This window comes from Cricetulus griseus, chromosome 2, assembly GCF_003668045.3.
Source record: "Cricetulus griseus strain 17A/GY chromosome 2, alternate assembly CriGri-PICRH-1.0, whole genome shotgun sequence".
NCBI lineage: Eukaryota > Metazoa > Chordata > Mammalia > Rodentia > Cricetidae > Cricetulus > Cricetulus griseus.
The window spans coordinates 395,787,145-395,805,153 of NC_048595.1; the positions used below are offsets into that span (position 1 = coordinate 395,787,145).

The 18,009-nt window shown below is 44.0% G+C and overlaps 1 protein-coding gene across 5 annotated transcripts in view; it reads right to left on the reverse strand.

Moving 5' to 3' along the window:
• Positions 1-4,418, reverse strand: part of Fmnl3 (formin like 3) — a 55,724-nt gene extending 51,306 nt beyond the window's left edge. For 3 of the 5 annotated variants that reach the window (XM_035440864.1, XM_027396527.2, XM_027396523.2), the window contains exon 1: positions 4,126-4,417. In XM_035440864.1, the coding sequence (XP_035296755.1) occupies positions 4,126-4,251 (126 nt within the window). In that variant the 5' untranslated portion in view covers positions 4,252-4,417. Of the gene's footprint in view, positions 1-3,561; positions 3,625-4,125 lie in introns of those variants that run through there. The other 2 variants (XM_027396525.2, XM_027396526.2) reach the window with 2 other exon arrangements.
• Positions 4,419-18,009: the final 13,591 nt, after the last annotated feature.

Consider the following 18,009-nt stretch of genomic DNA (forward strand, 5'->3'; position numbering starts at 1 on the left):
AAAACATACATTTATTACATAGACATATGGGTACAGAATAAATCCCCAACAAAGAACAAAAGACAAACAAATGGTAGACAAAACACAACAAAATAAAAATGCAAAGTAAAACAAGATAACATTTTGTATTAATCAAAGAAACAAAAGTTCCTAAAAATCAAAACCATCCAGAAGTGGCTTATAATGAAAAAGAGGCTGGACATTGTGGCACACGCCTTTTATCCCAGTGCTCGGGAGGAAGAGGCGGGTGGACCTCTGTGAGTCAGAAGCCAGTCTGGTCTACAGAGTGAGTTCAGGACTGTCAGGGCTATGTAGAGAGGCCTTGTCTCAAAAACAAACAAATAAATAAATAGAGCCCTTGTCGAGAATGGAGGAGGTTTTGGATTACATCCCAAGCACTGTGGGAGAAGACGGAAGGGAGAAGAAAAGAAGGAAGGAGGGAAGCCAGGGAGAATGAGATACTAAGTTACTAGAGTGGACAGAAAAAGTCATTGATACAATTAACAGAAGGTCTAGGTCTTGGGGGTTGAGAAAGCTCAGTGGGTTAAAGTGCTTGCTTCAGGGTCTAATGACCTGGGTTCCATTCTGGAAGCCCACACAGTGGAATGAGAAAACCAACTCCTGAAAGTTGCTCTCTGCCTCCACATATATACCACAGCACAAACATGGTCACACACACAAAATAAATGTTTAAAAAAATGCACAGGTCTCACTGAGCGGTGGTAGCACATGCCTTTGATCCCAGCACTCAGGAAGCAGAGGCAGGTGGATCTCTGTGAGTTTGAGGCCAGCCTGGTCTACAAAGCTACACAGAAAACCCTGTCTCAAAAAACAAAAACAAACAAACAAAGCATAGTTCTCTATGGCCTCAAAAAAGCATTTATCCTTTGGCCCCACAACACCACTTCTAGAGATTTATCTAAGGCAATAAATCATCAGAAATAAAGGCAAATATTTGTGCATATGAAATTCATCACAAAACAAAAAAGAGCTAAAAGAAAACTACAAGATAACATAGTAACAAGATACTGCAGAGTAGTATGTAATCATAAAGCCATGATACTAAGAACACTTTTAAAATTACAAAATGTGTGCTGGGCAGTGGTGGCATGGTGGTCCACCACTTTAATCCCAGCACTCATGAGGCAGACACAGGCAGATCTCTGAGTTCGAGGCCATCCTGATCTACACAGTGAGTTCCAGGACAGCCAGGGCTACACGGAGAAACCATCTTGAAAGACAAAACAAAAAATTATAAAATACTTAAAGAAAAACTCAGTTTACAACACAATCTGGAGTATTGTCTTAATGGTTAAGTTATTAGGAAAAAACTTCTAGTCCATAGTACAGATGATTCTCTTCTATAGTTCAGGAATTTCAAATCTTCTTAATTAAAATATATTACTTTATAATCAAGAGGAAAAAAGCCATTCCCAATCCTCTTCCCTCAGTTAGAGGACTCATTTATTTATTTATTTATTTATTTATTTATTTTGAGGATGAAGATTTGGTTTTGAGACAGTGTCTCACTATGTAACTGAGACAAGTCTTGAATTTATTATTCTATTGCCTTAGCCTCACAAGGGATTACAGGCATGTGCTCCCATTCCAAAACACACTATTATTTTTGAAATATAATTTGGAAATATGTTCTAAGGACCTTAAAAGCGATTTATTGGGCTGGCAAGATGGCTCTGCAGGTAAAATCTCCTGCTGGGCGGGGCCTGACAACCTGAGTTGGAATCCCAGAACCCATGATGTAAGGAGAGAACTGACTCCCAACTGTCCTCTGACTTCTACACTCAAGCCGTAACACTTGCATGTCCGTAGTAACACACCACAATAATAAATACACTTTTTAGGAAACAAAAAACATTTATAACTTACAATTCAGCAAGTTCAATTTAAAGTTTCTATCCTAAGGAAAAGCAGCTGATGACTTTGTGAGAACTAGACAGATGTAAATGTATCAGTGTAGGCTACTTTTTCTTGATGATGTAAAACAGGCAAACTGCTCCTCTGTTAACTTTTTTCCCAGTTTGTCAGCTTCAAGGCAACTGACTGGATTTAGGGAAAGGCTATTTGGTTGGTGGAAGGTGACATACTAAACTCCTGGTTTAGGATATGGACTTTCAAGGTCAAAATTAACTACATTTTTATGCCTGGCAGTGGTGGTGCACGCCTCTAGTCCCAGCACTGGGAGGCAGAGGCAAGTGAATCTCTGTGAGTTCGAGACCAGCCTGGTCTACAAGAGCTAGTTCCAGGACAGCCTCCAAAGCCACAGAGAAATCCTTGTCTCCAAAAAGCAAAAAAAAAAAAAAAAAAAATTAACTACATTTTCTTCCATCTCTGATCAGTTATTACCTAATCCCTTGGAGTCCCACGATCCTCTACCATGTGGATAATAACAGCACTTACCACATGGGGCTGTTGTGTAGATTTAATGAAAGTGGAAGTCTGCCGTGCACTAAATGCCCAGTAAATGTTAACTTTGAAGTTTATCTCAACAGTGACTCAGATCTGAGATCACTTGTATTCCCCAAAAGAAATCCTCAGGTTCAGAAATCTGAGGAAGGCAGCTACCCTATGCTATATACCTAGTCACAGGATATGCCTGCTCTTGTCAGACGAGGACTTCCCAAACCCCACTGTATTTACAGGAACCCCCTGAAAAACATTCTGACTGGGGAAGCTGTATCAATGCTGAGTCAAGACCACAGACTCTGGGCTTTCTGGTGGAGACACATGATCTGACCCACACAGATGGTCAGCAGAGGTTGGAGAGCTAGAGTTCTGAGGTGATTTGCTCAGGACATTGATCCCAGGAGTCCTAACCCAAGCCAGTGCCTTAAACCAAGCCCTCTCTATTTATATGGTAGAGCTACATCACAGGGGTGCAAGCATACTGATTTTGATTCTTCCCAGGGGCACCTGAAGTTCCTGATTGATCCCCTCTAAGTGTGCCCTGATTTGAAACAAGTACCACAGCTGGGATCCTCGCTTGCTTCCCTCGTAACAACTCTTTAGAACATCCTGGATTCTCGAGTCCAAGTAGGTGCCAGTGAGCTGATGTCAGGCTCTCCACGTTGCAGAGGCCAGGATCTCTAGACAGCTCCACCGCTGCCAACAGATCTAATCTCCCTCTTCCAAGGCAGATGAAATCCAATAAGGCTGCTAAGTCTACGACTTATCCCTCCTCACTGGCAGAGTCAGCCCTTCAGGCCATACCAACAATACACCAGAATTATTACTAAGAGTTCTTTGGGGGAAATGAAGGCTGTTTCCCCCGGTTTTCAGATTTCTCTCTTAGCAGATGTTCAAGTTTCTCTAAAGCTTCACGTTTAGCTTAGCTTCAACATACGGTCCAGCTTCATCTCAGTGGTACCTGCTACGAACCTCTAGTCACAAAGCCATTCACATCAGTGCCCAAGTCCCAGCGCAAAGGACAACCCCAAAGTCGGTTCTCTGAAAGTGCATCTTTATAGACCATCCCTTCTGAAACCACAGAAGGGCTACAAAGAACCACAGGCAAAGGACTACAAACCAGTCACCAAGGCTTACCATGAAACGAGGGAAGGGGAAATCAGGCGGAATGGTTTGTGTATTGTTCCAATTGGGGGGAAAAAAGTTGCCTAGTCAAATGGCTTATCCACATGTTCAGCCCAGGCAAACCCACTCTAACTTAGCAGGATGCGGTTCTGAAATAATAGAATGGCATCACTCCTTATTCCACCACCCCACCCCCCAGAGCAGCCAGCCTCTCTTCTCGGTCGTCCCCCCTCTCCCCAACATCTTGATCTGGCGGCGAGGCCCACTCTCACTCGGGAGGAAAAGCCTGCTTTGGGCTGGGGACCCAACACTTTCCCAAATCGCCCCGCCAGCGAGGTCCCGGGAGTGGAATTCCGGCAGCGGACAGGGAAGTCTGAGGGAAGTGGGGAGGAGTCTGGACGGCGGGCAGGTCCCGGGGCTTGGGGTCCCCTCCTCCCCGCCCCCCCACCGGCTGCTCCGAGCTCCCGAGCGGGCGCTGCTGGTGGGGTCAGGGGTTGACTGGGCTGCGGGGGTGGGCGGGACCCGGGACCCAGCGGGGGGTGGGGGACGGCGGGAAGGCAGCAGCGCGGGTCTCACCAGCACTAGGGCGAATCTCTCCTCCAGCTCGCACGGCTCAGGCATCGGCGTCTTGCCGGGCGGCAGCAGCAGGGGGACGGAGGGCGGCTCGCCCGGGCTGCCCTCGGTGCTCTCCAGGTTGCCCATCGCGGCGGGGCCTCCTCCGGGCCTCAGCCCTCCACCTCCTTGCCAGGGCCCTCTGCCGCTCCGACCTGGCTCCTCCCTCCTCGGCGCCCGTTCCCCAGGCCCGATTCCTCCGCCCCTCAGGGGGCGCCTCGCAGTCCGGCGGGCGGCGGCGAAGCGCTTGTCGCGTTGAAGCGCGCCTTATTCATGCAGGCCACGCCTCCCGCCCACCACCCCGCCCGCCGCTAACTGACAGCCGCGCCTCCCAATCACAGAGCCTCCCGCCCTCAGTGGCCTCGCGCCTAGCTGCGAGCGCGCCCTGGTGGCCCTTGGTGGACACCCAATCACCGTGCTTGCTAGAGAAGGTAGGCATCGGCGCAGACTGCAAAGTGAACTGCCGGGCGCGTCAACACCAGGGCGCTCAGGAGAGAAGCCACCGTCTGTGAGGACATAGTAAGACTCTATCTCAGAAAATAAGAAAATACGTGATCGTGAGAGCAGTGTATGTAACCCTGGAGAAGTTACAACTCCACTTTCCAAGCCTTGGTCGAATGGAGGGGGAAATGTCCCATTTGAAAGTATGGTTAAAATGATTTCTGTGAGGGCTAGAGAGATAGATGCCTCAGCTGTTAAGAGCACTGGCTACTCTTCCAGAAAACCCGGGTTCATTTCCCAGCAACCACATGGCTGCTCACAACTGTTAGGGGACCTAACACCCTCACACAGACATACTACGTAGGCAAAACACCAATGCCTATTTAAAAAAAAAAAAATGATTACTGTGCCCTAATGTCTATTTCAGGCCTGGTTCACAGAAGGGTTTTATCATCTAACAATGGTATCCGTTTTCTTCAAACCTTCCTTAATGCACCGGGAGCCTTAAGCAAACTGTTTCTTCTGAAGGTCGCAAGTTCCAGTACGATGCAAACAGTATAGCTGGAGAATGAAGGTTAGATTACGGAAATGGCTTGGGTTTGGTAGAAAGTGATTTGTTTGGTCCTTCCACTGCCTACCGTCTCCCAGTTGCACTGGAACTGAAGACAGGTGGCTCACCTCTGGACCCTGGTGCTCTCATCGACGTCATGAATATAGTAATGCCTGCTTTCTGGAGCGGTCAGGAGATTGAGTGTAGGTCATGCAGCAGAGTCTGCATGTCCTTCGCTTGCCCTGGACTTGGCATTAGGAAGGATGGGATTCCATTCAAAAAGGAGACCCATGAGGGAGATGTATTTGAACCAAGCATCCAGAGATAAGGTAGGTCTCTTGCAGACAGACAGAGACAGGAGAGAGGCATTTAGAACAAGACCTTATCAACAAGCACAGGTTCACTGGGCTGGTAAGAAAATAGAGAGGAAAGAAAACAACTGTGCTCTGGCTTGTCACCACTGACAAGGTGGTGTACATCAGTCATCTCTGTCAGCGTTTCTCCTGTCTCCTGGTGATAGAACCCCATTTTCTTTTAGGGAACCACTAGTTCCTGTTTTCAGCTGAAGTGGAACTGGACTTGCCCTACTCAAGGAGCAGGCCTTGACCCAGGACTGCCCAATTGTAGAGACTGTTAATTGGCCTATGCCCAGCTAACTCTAGGACTATTGAAGGCTTTTAAGGAAAAGTCAGGAAAGAGTCTCTGTCATCTGGGCTTCTGAGTTGCTAGAGTGTAAACCTGCAACTATTCTCACTTACCTTGCCATCACTCATCACCCCCAAACCCACCTGAGGATGAAGCCAATACACAGAGAATGGCTGAGCAGTCAAGGCAAGATTCAAATGGCATACTGATCTAACCTCCCCCGAGTTATCACCCAAATGTTTTAGTCATCCATTCAACAAGTATTTATTGAAAAGTAAATAAAGTATTTATGTCCCATACTGTTCTGGGCATTGAAGATGCATCTGTGAACAAAAAGGGCATTCTCAGTTATCTCAGATACTCAAGTAACATGTAGCAAGATGCCCAACAGCATGCCTTCATCCCTGTGTGGTCTCTCTTCTCATGTTGGACAAATCAACCAAACTCATATCTTTCTTTTCCTGTTCCACTACCCTAAACACACACTTACCCAACTTTTTGTAAAATTTTATTTTGTTTTCACTTATGTGTTTGTGTCTGTGTGTACACAAAGATACCTGAGGAAGAAGGTATTAGATTCCCTGGAGCTAGAGTTACAGATGGTTGTGAGCCACCTGATGTGGGTGCTAGGAATTGGATTCAGGTCCTCTGAATCCAAGGGCTCTTAACAGCTCTTGGAGCCACCTCTCCAGCCCCCTCCCCTGTTCCTTTAACAGACACTTCCAGCACAGAGACATCATGATAAAACTGTAGACTCATACTAAACAAAAATTGAGGCTCCAAAAGCAGAAATAAATCACTATTAATTCATCATGGATACTCAAGTAACGTGCAACAGAAAAAGAAGAAGAAATTTGACAGGATGACCAACAGCATGTCTTCATCCCCGTGTGGTCTCCTTTTTTAAAGATTTTATTTATTTATTATGTATACAACATTCTGCTTCCATGTATATCTGCACACCAGAAGAGGGCACCAGATCTCATAACAGATGGTTGTGAGCCACCATGTGGTTGCTGGGAATTGAACTCAGGACCTCTGGAAGAGCAGCTGGTGCTCTTAACCTCTGAGCCATCTCTCCAGTCCCCACTGTGTGGTCTCTTAGTCACCAGCTTTTTGCTTTTGATTGCTCATGCTTAAATACCAGACTTACATCCTCTTGGAATCTTCTGGAGCTCACTAGAGGCCCACATTCATTGTAAACTCTCTGCATACTCGTAGCCAATAATTTTTTCCTCTCCCTGCATTGAACGATCTATATAATAATCTTCAACCATTAATACCTCTTTATCACACTTCTCCTATCTCTCCTACCTCTAATCCTTCAAATGAACACTTTTTTTCAGCCAGAAATGTCCATTTGTTCCAAATAGTAATAAAGACACCAGTGATAAACAGGTGTCTGTCTTCCAGGTGCTCAAAAGAAATTTAGTAGATTCCCAAAGGAATGTTTACTAAACAGTGTGATAAATGTTGCAATAGGAATGTATACAAAGTGCTATTGAGAAGACTAAAATCAAAGCCTAGGAGAAAGAAGGAATGTTGACCAGGAATGGGGAAAGGCCTTGTAGGAGTGGAGGAAATGCATGTGAAGGAATGTGGGAGGCTGAGCAATAAATAGTAAGAGATTTAATGAGGCGAAAGCATAGAGTGTATAAAGAGAGAACAAAAGGCAGGTTGGATCCGATTGAAGGAGAGTCTTTTACAGGGCTGAAGAATCCACACTTTGCTCTGTGTACAGGTTAGAGTGAGTTGTTTGTTTGAGGTAAAGTCTCCCTATATGACCCAGGCTATCCTTGAACTTATGATCCTCCTACCTTAGGTTCCCAAATTCTGGGATTACAGGTATTTGCCACTACAGCCAGTTTTTGGACAGCTTTTTTAAAAAAAAATGTACATTGAGGTATTGCCTTCATGCATGTCTGTGTCAGGGTGTCAGATCCCCTGGAACTGGAGTTTATAGACAGTTGTGAACTACCATGTGGGTGCTGGGATTTGAACCAGGAGCCTTTGGAAGAGCAGCCCGAGATCTTAACTTCTGCTCTCAACATTCTGCTTCCATGTATATCTGCACACCAGAAGAGGGTACCAGATCTCTTAATGGATGGTTGTGAACCACCATGTGGTTGCTGGGAATTGAACTCAGGACCCTTGGAAGAGCAGTCAGTGCTCTTAACCTCTGAGCTATCTCTCCAGCCCTTAGACAGCTTTTAAGTACACTCTTTGGAAAGATTTCTGTAAGAGCATTTCAGAATCCAGAAAGCTCTACAGAAACAGTATGGAGGAGAATGGAGAAGAGCCAAATCAAATCAGGGCAGGAGCAGAAGTTGAGAGCAGTCATAACTAAATCAACTGGATTGTTAACTATTAGTTAAATAATGGTAAGAAATATTTTATAATGTTTTATAATTTCTAATGTAAAATTATTATTATTTATAGAGAGTGTGTGTGTGTGTGTGTGTGTGTGTGTGTGTGTGTGTGTGTGTGTGTACATGCTATGGCACATGTATGAAAGTCAGAGGACAACTTTGTAGAGTTGGTTCTCTCCACTCACCTATGTGGGTTCAGGTTCTGGTGATTGAATTCAGTTCACCAGCCTGAACAATCCTGCCAGACCATGTATTTTTTTTTTAATGTATTTGCAGCTAAAGTATAGCTCAGTGGTTAAGAGTGTGTATTGCTCTTGCAGAAGACCAGAGTTCAGTTCCTAGCACCATGTTGGGCAGCTTACAAAATAAATGAGCCTTTACATTAAGTGTGTAAGTGTGTGTACATGTGCCATGGATATTTGTAGAGGTCCGAGGGCAGCTAACATTCTTTCCTTCTAGAATGTGAATTCAAGTCATCAGCCTTGGCAGCAGCACCTCTATCACTGAGTCATCTCTGGTGCATGCTTTATAATTTGAAATGTTGTCTGTCGTCTGATTTGATCATTATGGCAGGAATCATCAATGCAAGATGTTTTCCTAATTTTGTCGGTGAATAAACAGACTAAAAGGCCATCTAGCAAGTCATCAGCTAGCCTGGCACTGGCCTAGGCTTTAGTTTCTAATTTTCATATCATTCTAATTCTCTCATAAGAAGTGAGGGAGGGGGCTGGAGAGATGGCTCAGAGGTTAAGAGCACTGACTGCTCTTCCAAGGGTCCTGAGTTCAATTCCCAGCAACTACATGGTGGTTCACAACCATCCATTAAGAGATCTGGTACCCTCTTCTGGTGTGCAGATATACATGGAAGCAGAATGTTGTATACATAATAAATAAATAAAATCTTAAAAAAAAAGAAGTGAGGGAGGGGGCTGGAGAGATGGCTCAGTGGTTAAGAGCACTGGCTGCTCTTCCAAAGGACCTGGGTTCAATCCCCAGCACCCACATGGCATATCACAACTGTCTAACTCCAAGATCTGACACCCTCACACAGATGTACGTGCAGGCAAAATACCAATGCATATAAAATAAAAATAATGAAAAAAAGAAGTGAGGGAATAACGAAGATTGAAGAGTTGAGGCTAGCTTAAACCCAGGATAGCCAAAACATCCCTGTACAATAAAGGAAATTCAGGAGGCATCACCATCCCTGACTTCAAGCTCTATTATAGAGCCATAGTCCTGAAAACAGCTTGATATTGGCACAAAAATTGACAGATAGACCAATGGAATGGAATTGAAAATCCTGATATTAACCCACACACATATGAACACCTGATTTTTGACAAAGAAGCTAAAGTTATACACAATGGAAAAAAGAAAGCATCTTCAACAAATGGTGTTGGCATAACTGGATTCGGACTTATAGAAGATTGCAGATTGATCCATATCTATCGCCAAGCACTAAATTTAAGTCCAAATGGATCAAAGACCTCAACATAAATTCAGCCACACTGAACCTCCTAGAAGAGAAGGTAGGTGGTACCCCGGAACAAATTGGTACAGGAGACCACTTTCTGAACATAACACCAGTAGCACAAACATTGAGATCAACAATTAATAAATGGGACCTCCTGAAACTGAGAAGCTTCTGTAAGGCAAAGGACATAGTCAGTAAGACAAAATGCCAGCACACAGAATGGGAAAAGATATTCACCAACCCCACATCTGACAGAGGGCTGATCACCAAAATATACAATGAGCTCAAGAAGCTAGCCACCAAAACACCAAACAATGCAATTAAAAGTTGGAGTGCAGAACAAAATAGAAAATTCTCAACAGAAGAATCCAAAATGGTTGAAAGACACTTGAGAAAGTGCTCAACATCCTTAGCCATCAGGGAAATGCAGCTCAAAACCACTCTGAGATACCATCTCACTCCTGTCCGAATGGCTAAAATCAATGACAATCTATGCTGGAGGGGATGTGGAGAAAGAGGAACTCTTCTCCATTGCTGGTGGGAGTGCAAACTTGTACAACCACTTTGGAAATCAGTATAGTGGTTTCTCAGGAAAATGGGAATCAGTCTACCTCAAGATCCAGCAATTCCTCTCTTGGGCATATACCCAAAGAATGCACACTCATACAATAAGGACTTATGTTCAACCATGTTCATAGCAGCATTATTTGTAATAGTCAAAACCTGGAAGCAACCTAGATGCCCCTCAACTGAAGAATGGATAGAGAAAATGTGGTACATTTACACAATGGAGTACTATTCAGAGGAAAAAAAAAAAACAATGGAATCTTGAAATTCGCAGGCAAATGGGTAGAACTAAAAGAAACCACCCTGAGTGAGGTAACCCATTCACAAAAAGATAAACATGGTATGTACTCACTCATTTTCGATTTTTAGACATAGAGCAAAGGAATACCAGTCTACAATTCATACTGCCAGAGGAGCTAGGAAACAAGGAGAACCCCAAGAGAAGATTGCATAGTCCCTTGAAGAAGGGGATGGGGACAAGAACCCCTGACCAAAGTGGGAGCCCGGGTGGAGGGGAGAGGAAGGGGATGGAAAAGGAAGAAGGGGAGGGGGGAGGAGAACAAGAGGACTGAGACAGGGGAGGAATAGAGGAGGGTGAGAAAGGAGATGCCTTGATAGAGGGAGACAGTACAGGTATGGAGAGAGGTCTGGCACAGGGGAAATGTTAGGAGATCCACAGGGATGACCCCAACTAAGAAGCCAGGCAGTGGTGGAGAGGATGCCATTGATGCCCTTCCCCTATAATGAGATTGACACCTACCTTGGTTACCATTCCTATAGCCTTTATCTAGTAGTAGCTGTTTGAAGCAGAAACAGGCACCCATAGCTAAGCACTGAACTATACTGCTGGAATCCAGTTGTGGAGAGGGAGGAGGGATAAGCAAAGGAGCCAAGATGGGGCTGGAGAGAAACCCACAGAAACAGTGGACCTGACCTGCTGATAGCATGGAGACCCTAGTCATAAAGCTTCGGAAACAGCATTGGACCGAACCAAGCCCTCTGAATGTAGGTGCCAGCTAGGAGGCCAAGCCAGTCTATAGGACCTCTAACAGTGGAGCCAGTCTTTAACCCTAGAGCACAATGGACTTTGGGAGCCCATTCCCTATGGAGGGATACTATTGCAGCCCAGATACAGCAAGGAGGGTCTAGGCCCTCCCCCAGATGATATGACAGACTTTGAAGGTCCCCCGTGGAGGGGCTCACTATCCTTGGGGAAGAGTTGGGGGGTTGGGTTGGGGGTTGGTGGGAAACAGGGGAGGATGGGAGGGCAAGATAATGGGATGGATATGTAAATATGAGTAGTAATTAAAGAATTAAAAAAAAGAATACACAACCCTTAGTTTCTTAGAAAGCCCAGAATCCCCTCTCCTTCTCCCTCTCTCTCTCTGTCCAGTTTTTGTTTTTGTTTTTTTGTTTTTAGACAGGGTCTCTCTATGTAGGCTTGGGTGTCCTAGAACTTGCTATGGAACCAAGCTAGCCTTCAATTCATAGAAATCTACCTACTGCCTCATGAGTGCTGGGATTAAATGAGTGCCCACTACACCTGGCTTCTCTTTTTAACAATAAAAAAAAAGGGGGTGAGTCTGTGTGAATATGTGTACAAAACTATAGGTATCTATAGAGGCTGGAGACATTAGATCCCCTGGAACTGGAATTACAGGCTGCCAAAAGTGAGTGTTTGGAACAGAACTCTGCAAGAGCAGTCTACACTCTTAACCACAAAACCATCTCTCTGGTCCCTTGGAATCTCATTTAAACCAATTGTTTGCACTGACTCTTGCTTCTCCCTCCACCCCTATGCCTCCCTTCCATAGACCCCCAACACTACCCTTCACCCTGCATCCAGGAAGCCTCTATATTATTTCTAACTCCTTTCTTGGGTGTTTAGAAACTCTCTCTGCAGGGCCTGGTGGCTCACACCTTTAATTGTAACACTCGGGAGGTAGAGCCAGGTGCATCTCTGTGAGTTTGAGGCCAGCCTGGTCAACAGAGTAAGTTCCAGTACAGCCAGAAAAACATTGTGAGACCCTTGAAAGGGGAGAGAGAAACACCCCCTCTTTTTGTGTTTTTCTTGGAAAGTGTGGAGGGAAATGTGAACACAGACATTTCAGTTTCTTTCTTAGCCAAGTTTGGTGGCACATGCCCATAATCCCAGGCAGAAGTAAGAAGATTGCCACAAATTTTAGGCCAACCAGATCTACATAATTGGACCAGCAAGGGTTGCATAAAAAGACCCTGTCCCAAGGAGGAAAAAAAAAATCTTTTTTTTTTTTTTTTTTTTGAGACAGGGTTTCTCCAGCTGTCCTGGAATTTTCTCTGTAGACCAGACTGGCCTCAAACTCAGAGATCTACCTGTTTCTACCTTCCAATGCTGAGATTAAAGACATGTACTACCACATCCATCAAAAAAATTCTTTCTTAGCCAGGTCGTGGTGGCACAGGCCTTTAATCCCAGCACTCAGGAAGCAGAGGCAAACGATCTCTGTGAGTTAGAGGCCAACCTGGTCTACAAAGTGAGTTCTAGGACAGCCAGGACTGTTACACAGAGAGACCCTGTCTTGAAAAACTAAAAAATTAAACAAACTAAAAATCTCTCTGAAGAAAATATGCCCTGCTTCAGATAAAATGCTCTTCCTCTCCTCCTCTTCTTTCTGGGTAATTCCTACACATGCATAAAAACCAAGTTTAAAGATCAGCTCTTTATGCCTTCTCTGCCAAAAATGGTTAAGGACATCCTTGTGAGCACATAGTATCCTAACATGCATCTTTCATTATACCATGAGATCATCAAGTTGTGTGCACTCCTCAGAACAGGAAGGAGTTTCTTTGTCTAGATGGAGTGTCACTCAGTGTCTGCTACATGTTTATAAACAAGAGAATAAAACGATGGGTGGCCTTTTGTTCTTTGTCATTCTTCCCACACACATGTGACTGCCAGCTTGTATCATTCCTGGATCAGTGTAGGATAGGAAACAAAACCCTTGTAAGTGTGTTAAAGACAGGAACACACACACACACACAAACACTTTAAAAATCCTCTAGAAAGTCTGGAGTAGCCGAACTACTAGAAGTAGGTGAGCTGGAACTCCAGAAATGACTTCTAGACTATGACAGAAGTACTATACTAGAGAAATTTCTCATTCTGCCTGTCAAGAGAGGGAAGGCCCCTGGAGGTCTCTGTGGATGGCTGGGTTTAAGGACACCAGTTGCAGCTGCAGTCCAGGGATACTGCCACTGCTGATCCTGATGTAAGCAGTTCTCAATATTTGCAAGGCTACAATTGTCACAGAACTGCTGCTATAGAAATCATATCTCTACAATTTTGCTTGTGAACTATTCAAAGGATCAGGATGATGTCCTTCATGTCACTTCTGAATCTGAGCCAAGTACATGAGACTGGCTACAAGTCAGTCTGAAAAACAGTGTTAGCTCTCCAGTTCCTTTGGTGGAAGTACACTGGGTTGTGGTAATGGATGAAAAATGCCCACCATCCGTAGCTATGACCCAGCTTGTCTGCAAATCCACACCTTGTTTTATTATCTGCAACTGGGTCTTTTGCTCTGCACCTATATCCCTTGACCAGCGTTTGCCCAGTGGCTGCTTTAGTGTCTGGTGCTGGCCTAAGGTCTGCCTTTTAGGGTACAGTATGTCCCTTTCTACTTCCTAGTTTTGGCAAAAATATTTTAGCTATGATTCTAAATGTGAAACATATAAAAAGAATAAATCAATATATTGGTATTCACTAGAATTAAAAACTAACCAAGCACTGAGTGGTGATGGCATATATCTTTAATCCCAGGATTCAGGAGGCAGATGCAGGTGGATCTATGTGAGTTCAAGGCCAGCCTGGTCTATCTACAGAGTGAGTTCTAGAACAGCCAGGACTGTACAAAGAAACCCTGTCTCAAAACAAAGAAACAAACAAACAAAAAATTAGCCTACAGTGAAACATTTAACTATGTGGAGATGTGTTACATTTGTTTCTGCTATATTTGTTTAATTATGTAAAGAGGTGTTGCTGTTTCACCTTGCCCGCCTAAGGCACCTTATTTGTCTAATAAAAAGCTGAATGGCTGATAGGTAGGGATAGGTGGGGCTGGTAGGCAGAGAGAATAAATAGGAGGAAAAATCTAGGCTTGAGAGAAAAAGAAGAGAGAAGGAAGAGAGAATGAGGGAGAAAGAGAGAGATTCCTGGGGCCAGCTAGCCAGACAGCGACCAGAGAGCCAGACACAGAAGAAGCAGGAAAAGTAGGCATACAGAAAGAAAAGGTGAGAAGCCCCAAGGCAAAGGGCAGATAAAGAGAAATACATTAAGTTAAGAGAGCTGGCCAGAAACCTAAGCAGGCTGAGCATTCATAACTAATAATAAGTCTCCATGTCATGATTTGGGAGTTAGCTTGTTGGTAGCCTAAAAGAAAAAGCCTGGTACACTAGCCAAGCATGGTGGCTCCTGCTTATAATCCTAGAAGCCAGCCAAGGCTACAAAAGTGATACTCTCTCTCAAATCGCAGCACCATAAGAGTCAAAGGCCAGCCGGGCGTTGGTGGCACACACCTTTAATCCCAGCACTCGGGAGGCAGAGGCAGGCGGATCTCTGTGAGTTCGAGACCAGCTTGGTCTACAAGAGCTAGTTCCAGGACAGCCTCCAAAGCCACAGAGAAACCCTGTCTCGAAAAACCAAAAAAAAAAAAAAAAAAAAAAAAAAAAAAAAAAGAGAGAGAGAGAGAGACAAAGGCCTATTTAGTCAATTTACAATGAGCTAACTACATACCTAAAAACTGAAAGTCTGATTATACTATTAGTGAGTAGAGACAGAGCTTAAACTTCTGGGACCTGCTTGTATAAAAGTATAAAATGATGCAGCCACTCTGCAAAAGTGTTTGGCAGTAATTTAGATGCTAAATATAAGGGGCTGGAGAGATGACTCGGAGGTTAGGGCCACCCCTTACTTTTGCAGAAGACATAGCTTTTGTTTTCAGGACACACTCCAGTTGCAGGGGATCCTATGCCCTCTTCTGGCCTCCACAGGTACTACATACACATATGTACACTCAAACAAAACACTCCTACACATAATTTTTTAAAATCTTAAAATAGGGACTGGAAATATGACCCAGAGGTTAAGAGCTTTTTCTGCTCTTGCAGAGGACACAGGTTCAGTTCCCAACGCCCAACACATAACACAACATAACACAATAGTTCCCAACAGATAACACATAGTGGCTGTATTAGTTAGTTTTCTATTGCTGTGATAAAACACTATGACCAAAGCAACTTATTTGAGTCAGGGCTTGGTGGCACACATCTTTAATCTCAGCAGAGGCAGGAGGATCTTTGGGAGTTCAAGGCCAGCCTGGTCTACAGAGTGAGTTCCAGGACAGCCAGGGCTGTTACACAGAGAAACCCTGTCTGGGGGTCCGGGGGAGAAAGTTTATTTGGAATTAAGAGTTCTTGATAGTAGAGTGAAGGCATAGTGGCTATAGCTAGAAGGAAGCTAAGAGCTTACATCTCAAACCACAGCATTAAACAGAGTGTGATGTGGGCTGGCACCTGGATTTAAAACCTCAAAGCCGACCTCCAGAGATGTACTTCCTCCAGCAAGGCCACACCTCCTAAACCTTCCCACACAGCACCACCACTGGGAACCAAGCATTCACAAATCTGAGCCTCTGGGGACAGTCTCGTTCAAACTATCACATTGGCTCAAAAACAACTGTAACTCCAGTTCCAAAGGATCCGAAACCCGCCTCAAGCACACTGGACACACTTGTGACACACATGCAGGTGAAACGCCCGTACACGAAAGTGAAAATAGATATTTTAAAAGCTAAGCATGTATTGTTTGTGTGATAACAGTCGTTTACTTTTGTTTTGTTTGATATTTACCCCAAGGAAACCTACACCCAAAGATTTGTAATAGGAAATAATATGAATCCCAGAAGTTGAACACAGAAGCAGGCAGATCTCTCAGCCTGCTCTACAGAATCAGTTTCAGGCCAAACAGAACTCCATGATGAGACTCTATCTCAAAACAACATCTGGGAATGATCTACAAGTCCATCAATAGGTGAATGGATAAATACCTCATGGTAGTCTATATAGTAGAATACCTCTCAGGAATAAAAAGTAATGGACTAGTATGCTATAATATGGCCAAAATTAAAGTAATACTTCTGAGTGAAAGAGGCCAAACAAAATAGAAAGTGCATGTTGCATGGTTCCATTTGTGTAAAATTTGAAAAAGTCTAAATTAATCTATCATGATAAAAGCAGACCAGTGATTGTTTGGGGATAGAGGAGGATGAAGGTAGGAATGACTACAAAGAAGCTTGAGAAAATGGCGGGGTGATAGGGCTATGATCATGATTTCCTGTCAAAACTCACAAAATTGAAGTTTACATATATTTTTACCATTGGCGATAGGTCCATTATGCCTAAATAAAGTTATTTTTAAAAGGAAGGCAGTCAGAATCCAGGCAGTGGTGACATACACCTTTAATCCTAGCACTCAAAAGGCAGAGGCAGGTGGATCTCTGAGTTTGAGGCCAGGCTGGTCTACAAAGGAAGTTCCAGGACAGCCTGGGCTGATACACAAAGAAACCATGTCTCAAAAAACAAAACAAAACAAAACAAAACAAACAAAAAAGAAGCAGACATTTGAACTGGGGTTTAAAAAAAACAACTATCTCGGTAGCGCACACCTTTAATCCCAGCACTCGGGAGGCAGAGGCAGGCAGATCTCTGTGAGTTCGAGACCAGCCTTGTCTACAAGAGTTAGTTCCAGGACAGTCTCCAAAGCCACAGAGAAACCCTGTCTCGAAAAACCAAAATAAATAATAATAATAATAATAATAATAATAATAATAATAATAATAATAAATAAAACAACTATGCTTTGACTGTATTTACTTATGTGATTATTTGTTAGACATCTGTCTTCCCCACTAAAGTAAAAATTTCATAAGGTTTGGGACCATGCCTATTTGCACAAGGCCATGTCTAATATTTAATATTGCATCTGGTGCACCAGAGAGACCTGGCAAATATTTGTTGAAGAGAAGAGAGCTGGGAACAACTCCAGTCTGACTGTGGAGGAAAGGGAAAATGTGTTGCTGTTTAGCAACCAAGGAACTGTCTGAAAGAGAGTCAGGTGAGGAGCCAGAGAAAGTTGCACAGTAGAAAAAGCTTAGAAATGGCCACTGGGCTTTGGGATTTAGCTGTTAGAAGCACTTGTGACTGAAAACAATAAAAATAAAATTCCAACAAAAACCTGCTGTTTAATGACATGAAGATATATTACATTCTTTCATGTTGCATTTGTTTAACTCTGTGAAACTGTGTTACTGTGCCTGCCTAAGTCGCCTAAGTCACTGGCCAGCAGGACAGTGGTGTCACAAACCTTTAATCCCAGCACTCGGGGAGGCAGATACAGGCAGATCTCTGTGAGTTTGAGGCCAGCCTGAAAGGCCAGAAAGTTTCAGGACAGCTTCCAAATCTACAGAGAAACCCTGTCTCAAAAAACAGAAATAGCTGAACAGCCAATAGCAAGGCAGGAGAAAGGACAGGTGGGGCTGATAGGCAGAGAGGATAAATAGGGGGAAAAGAGAGAAAAAAAGATGGAGTGAGAAAAGAAGGGGCAGCTAGCCACACAGCCAGACACGGAATAAGAAGGAAAGAAAACATGCACAGAAATAGAAAAAAGTAAAAGCCCAGAGGCAAAATAACTTAAGTTAAGGAAAGCTGGCTAGAAACAAGCCAAGGTAAGGCTGGGCATTCATAAGTAAGAATAAGTCTCCATG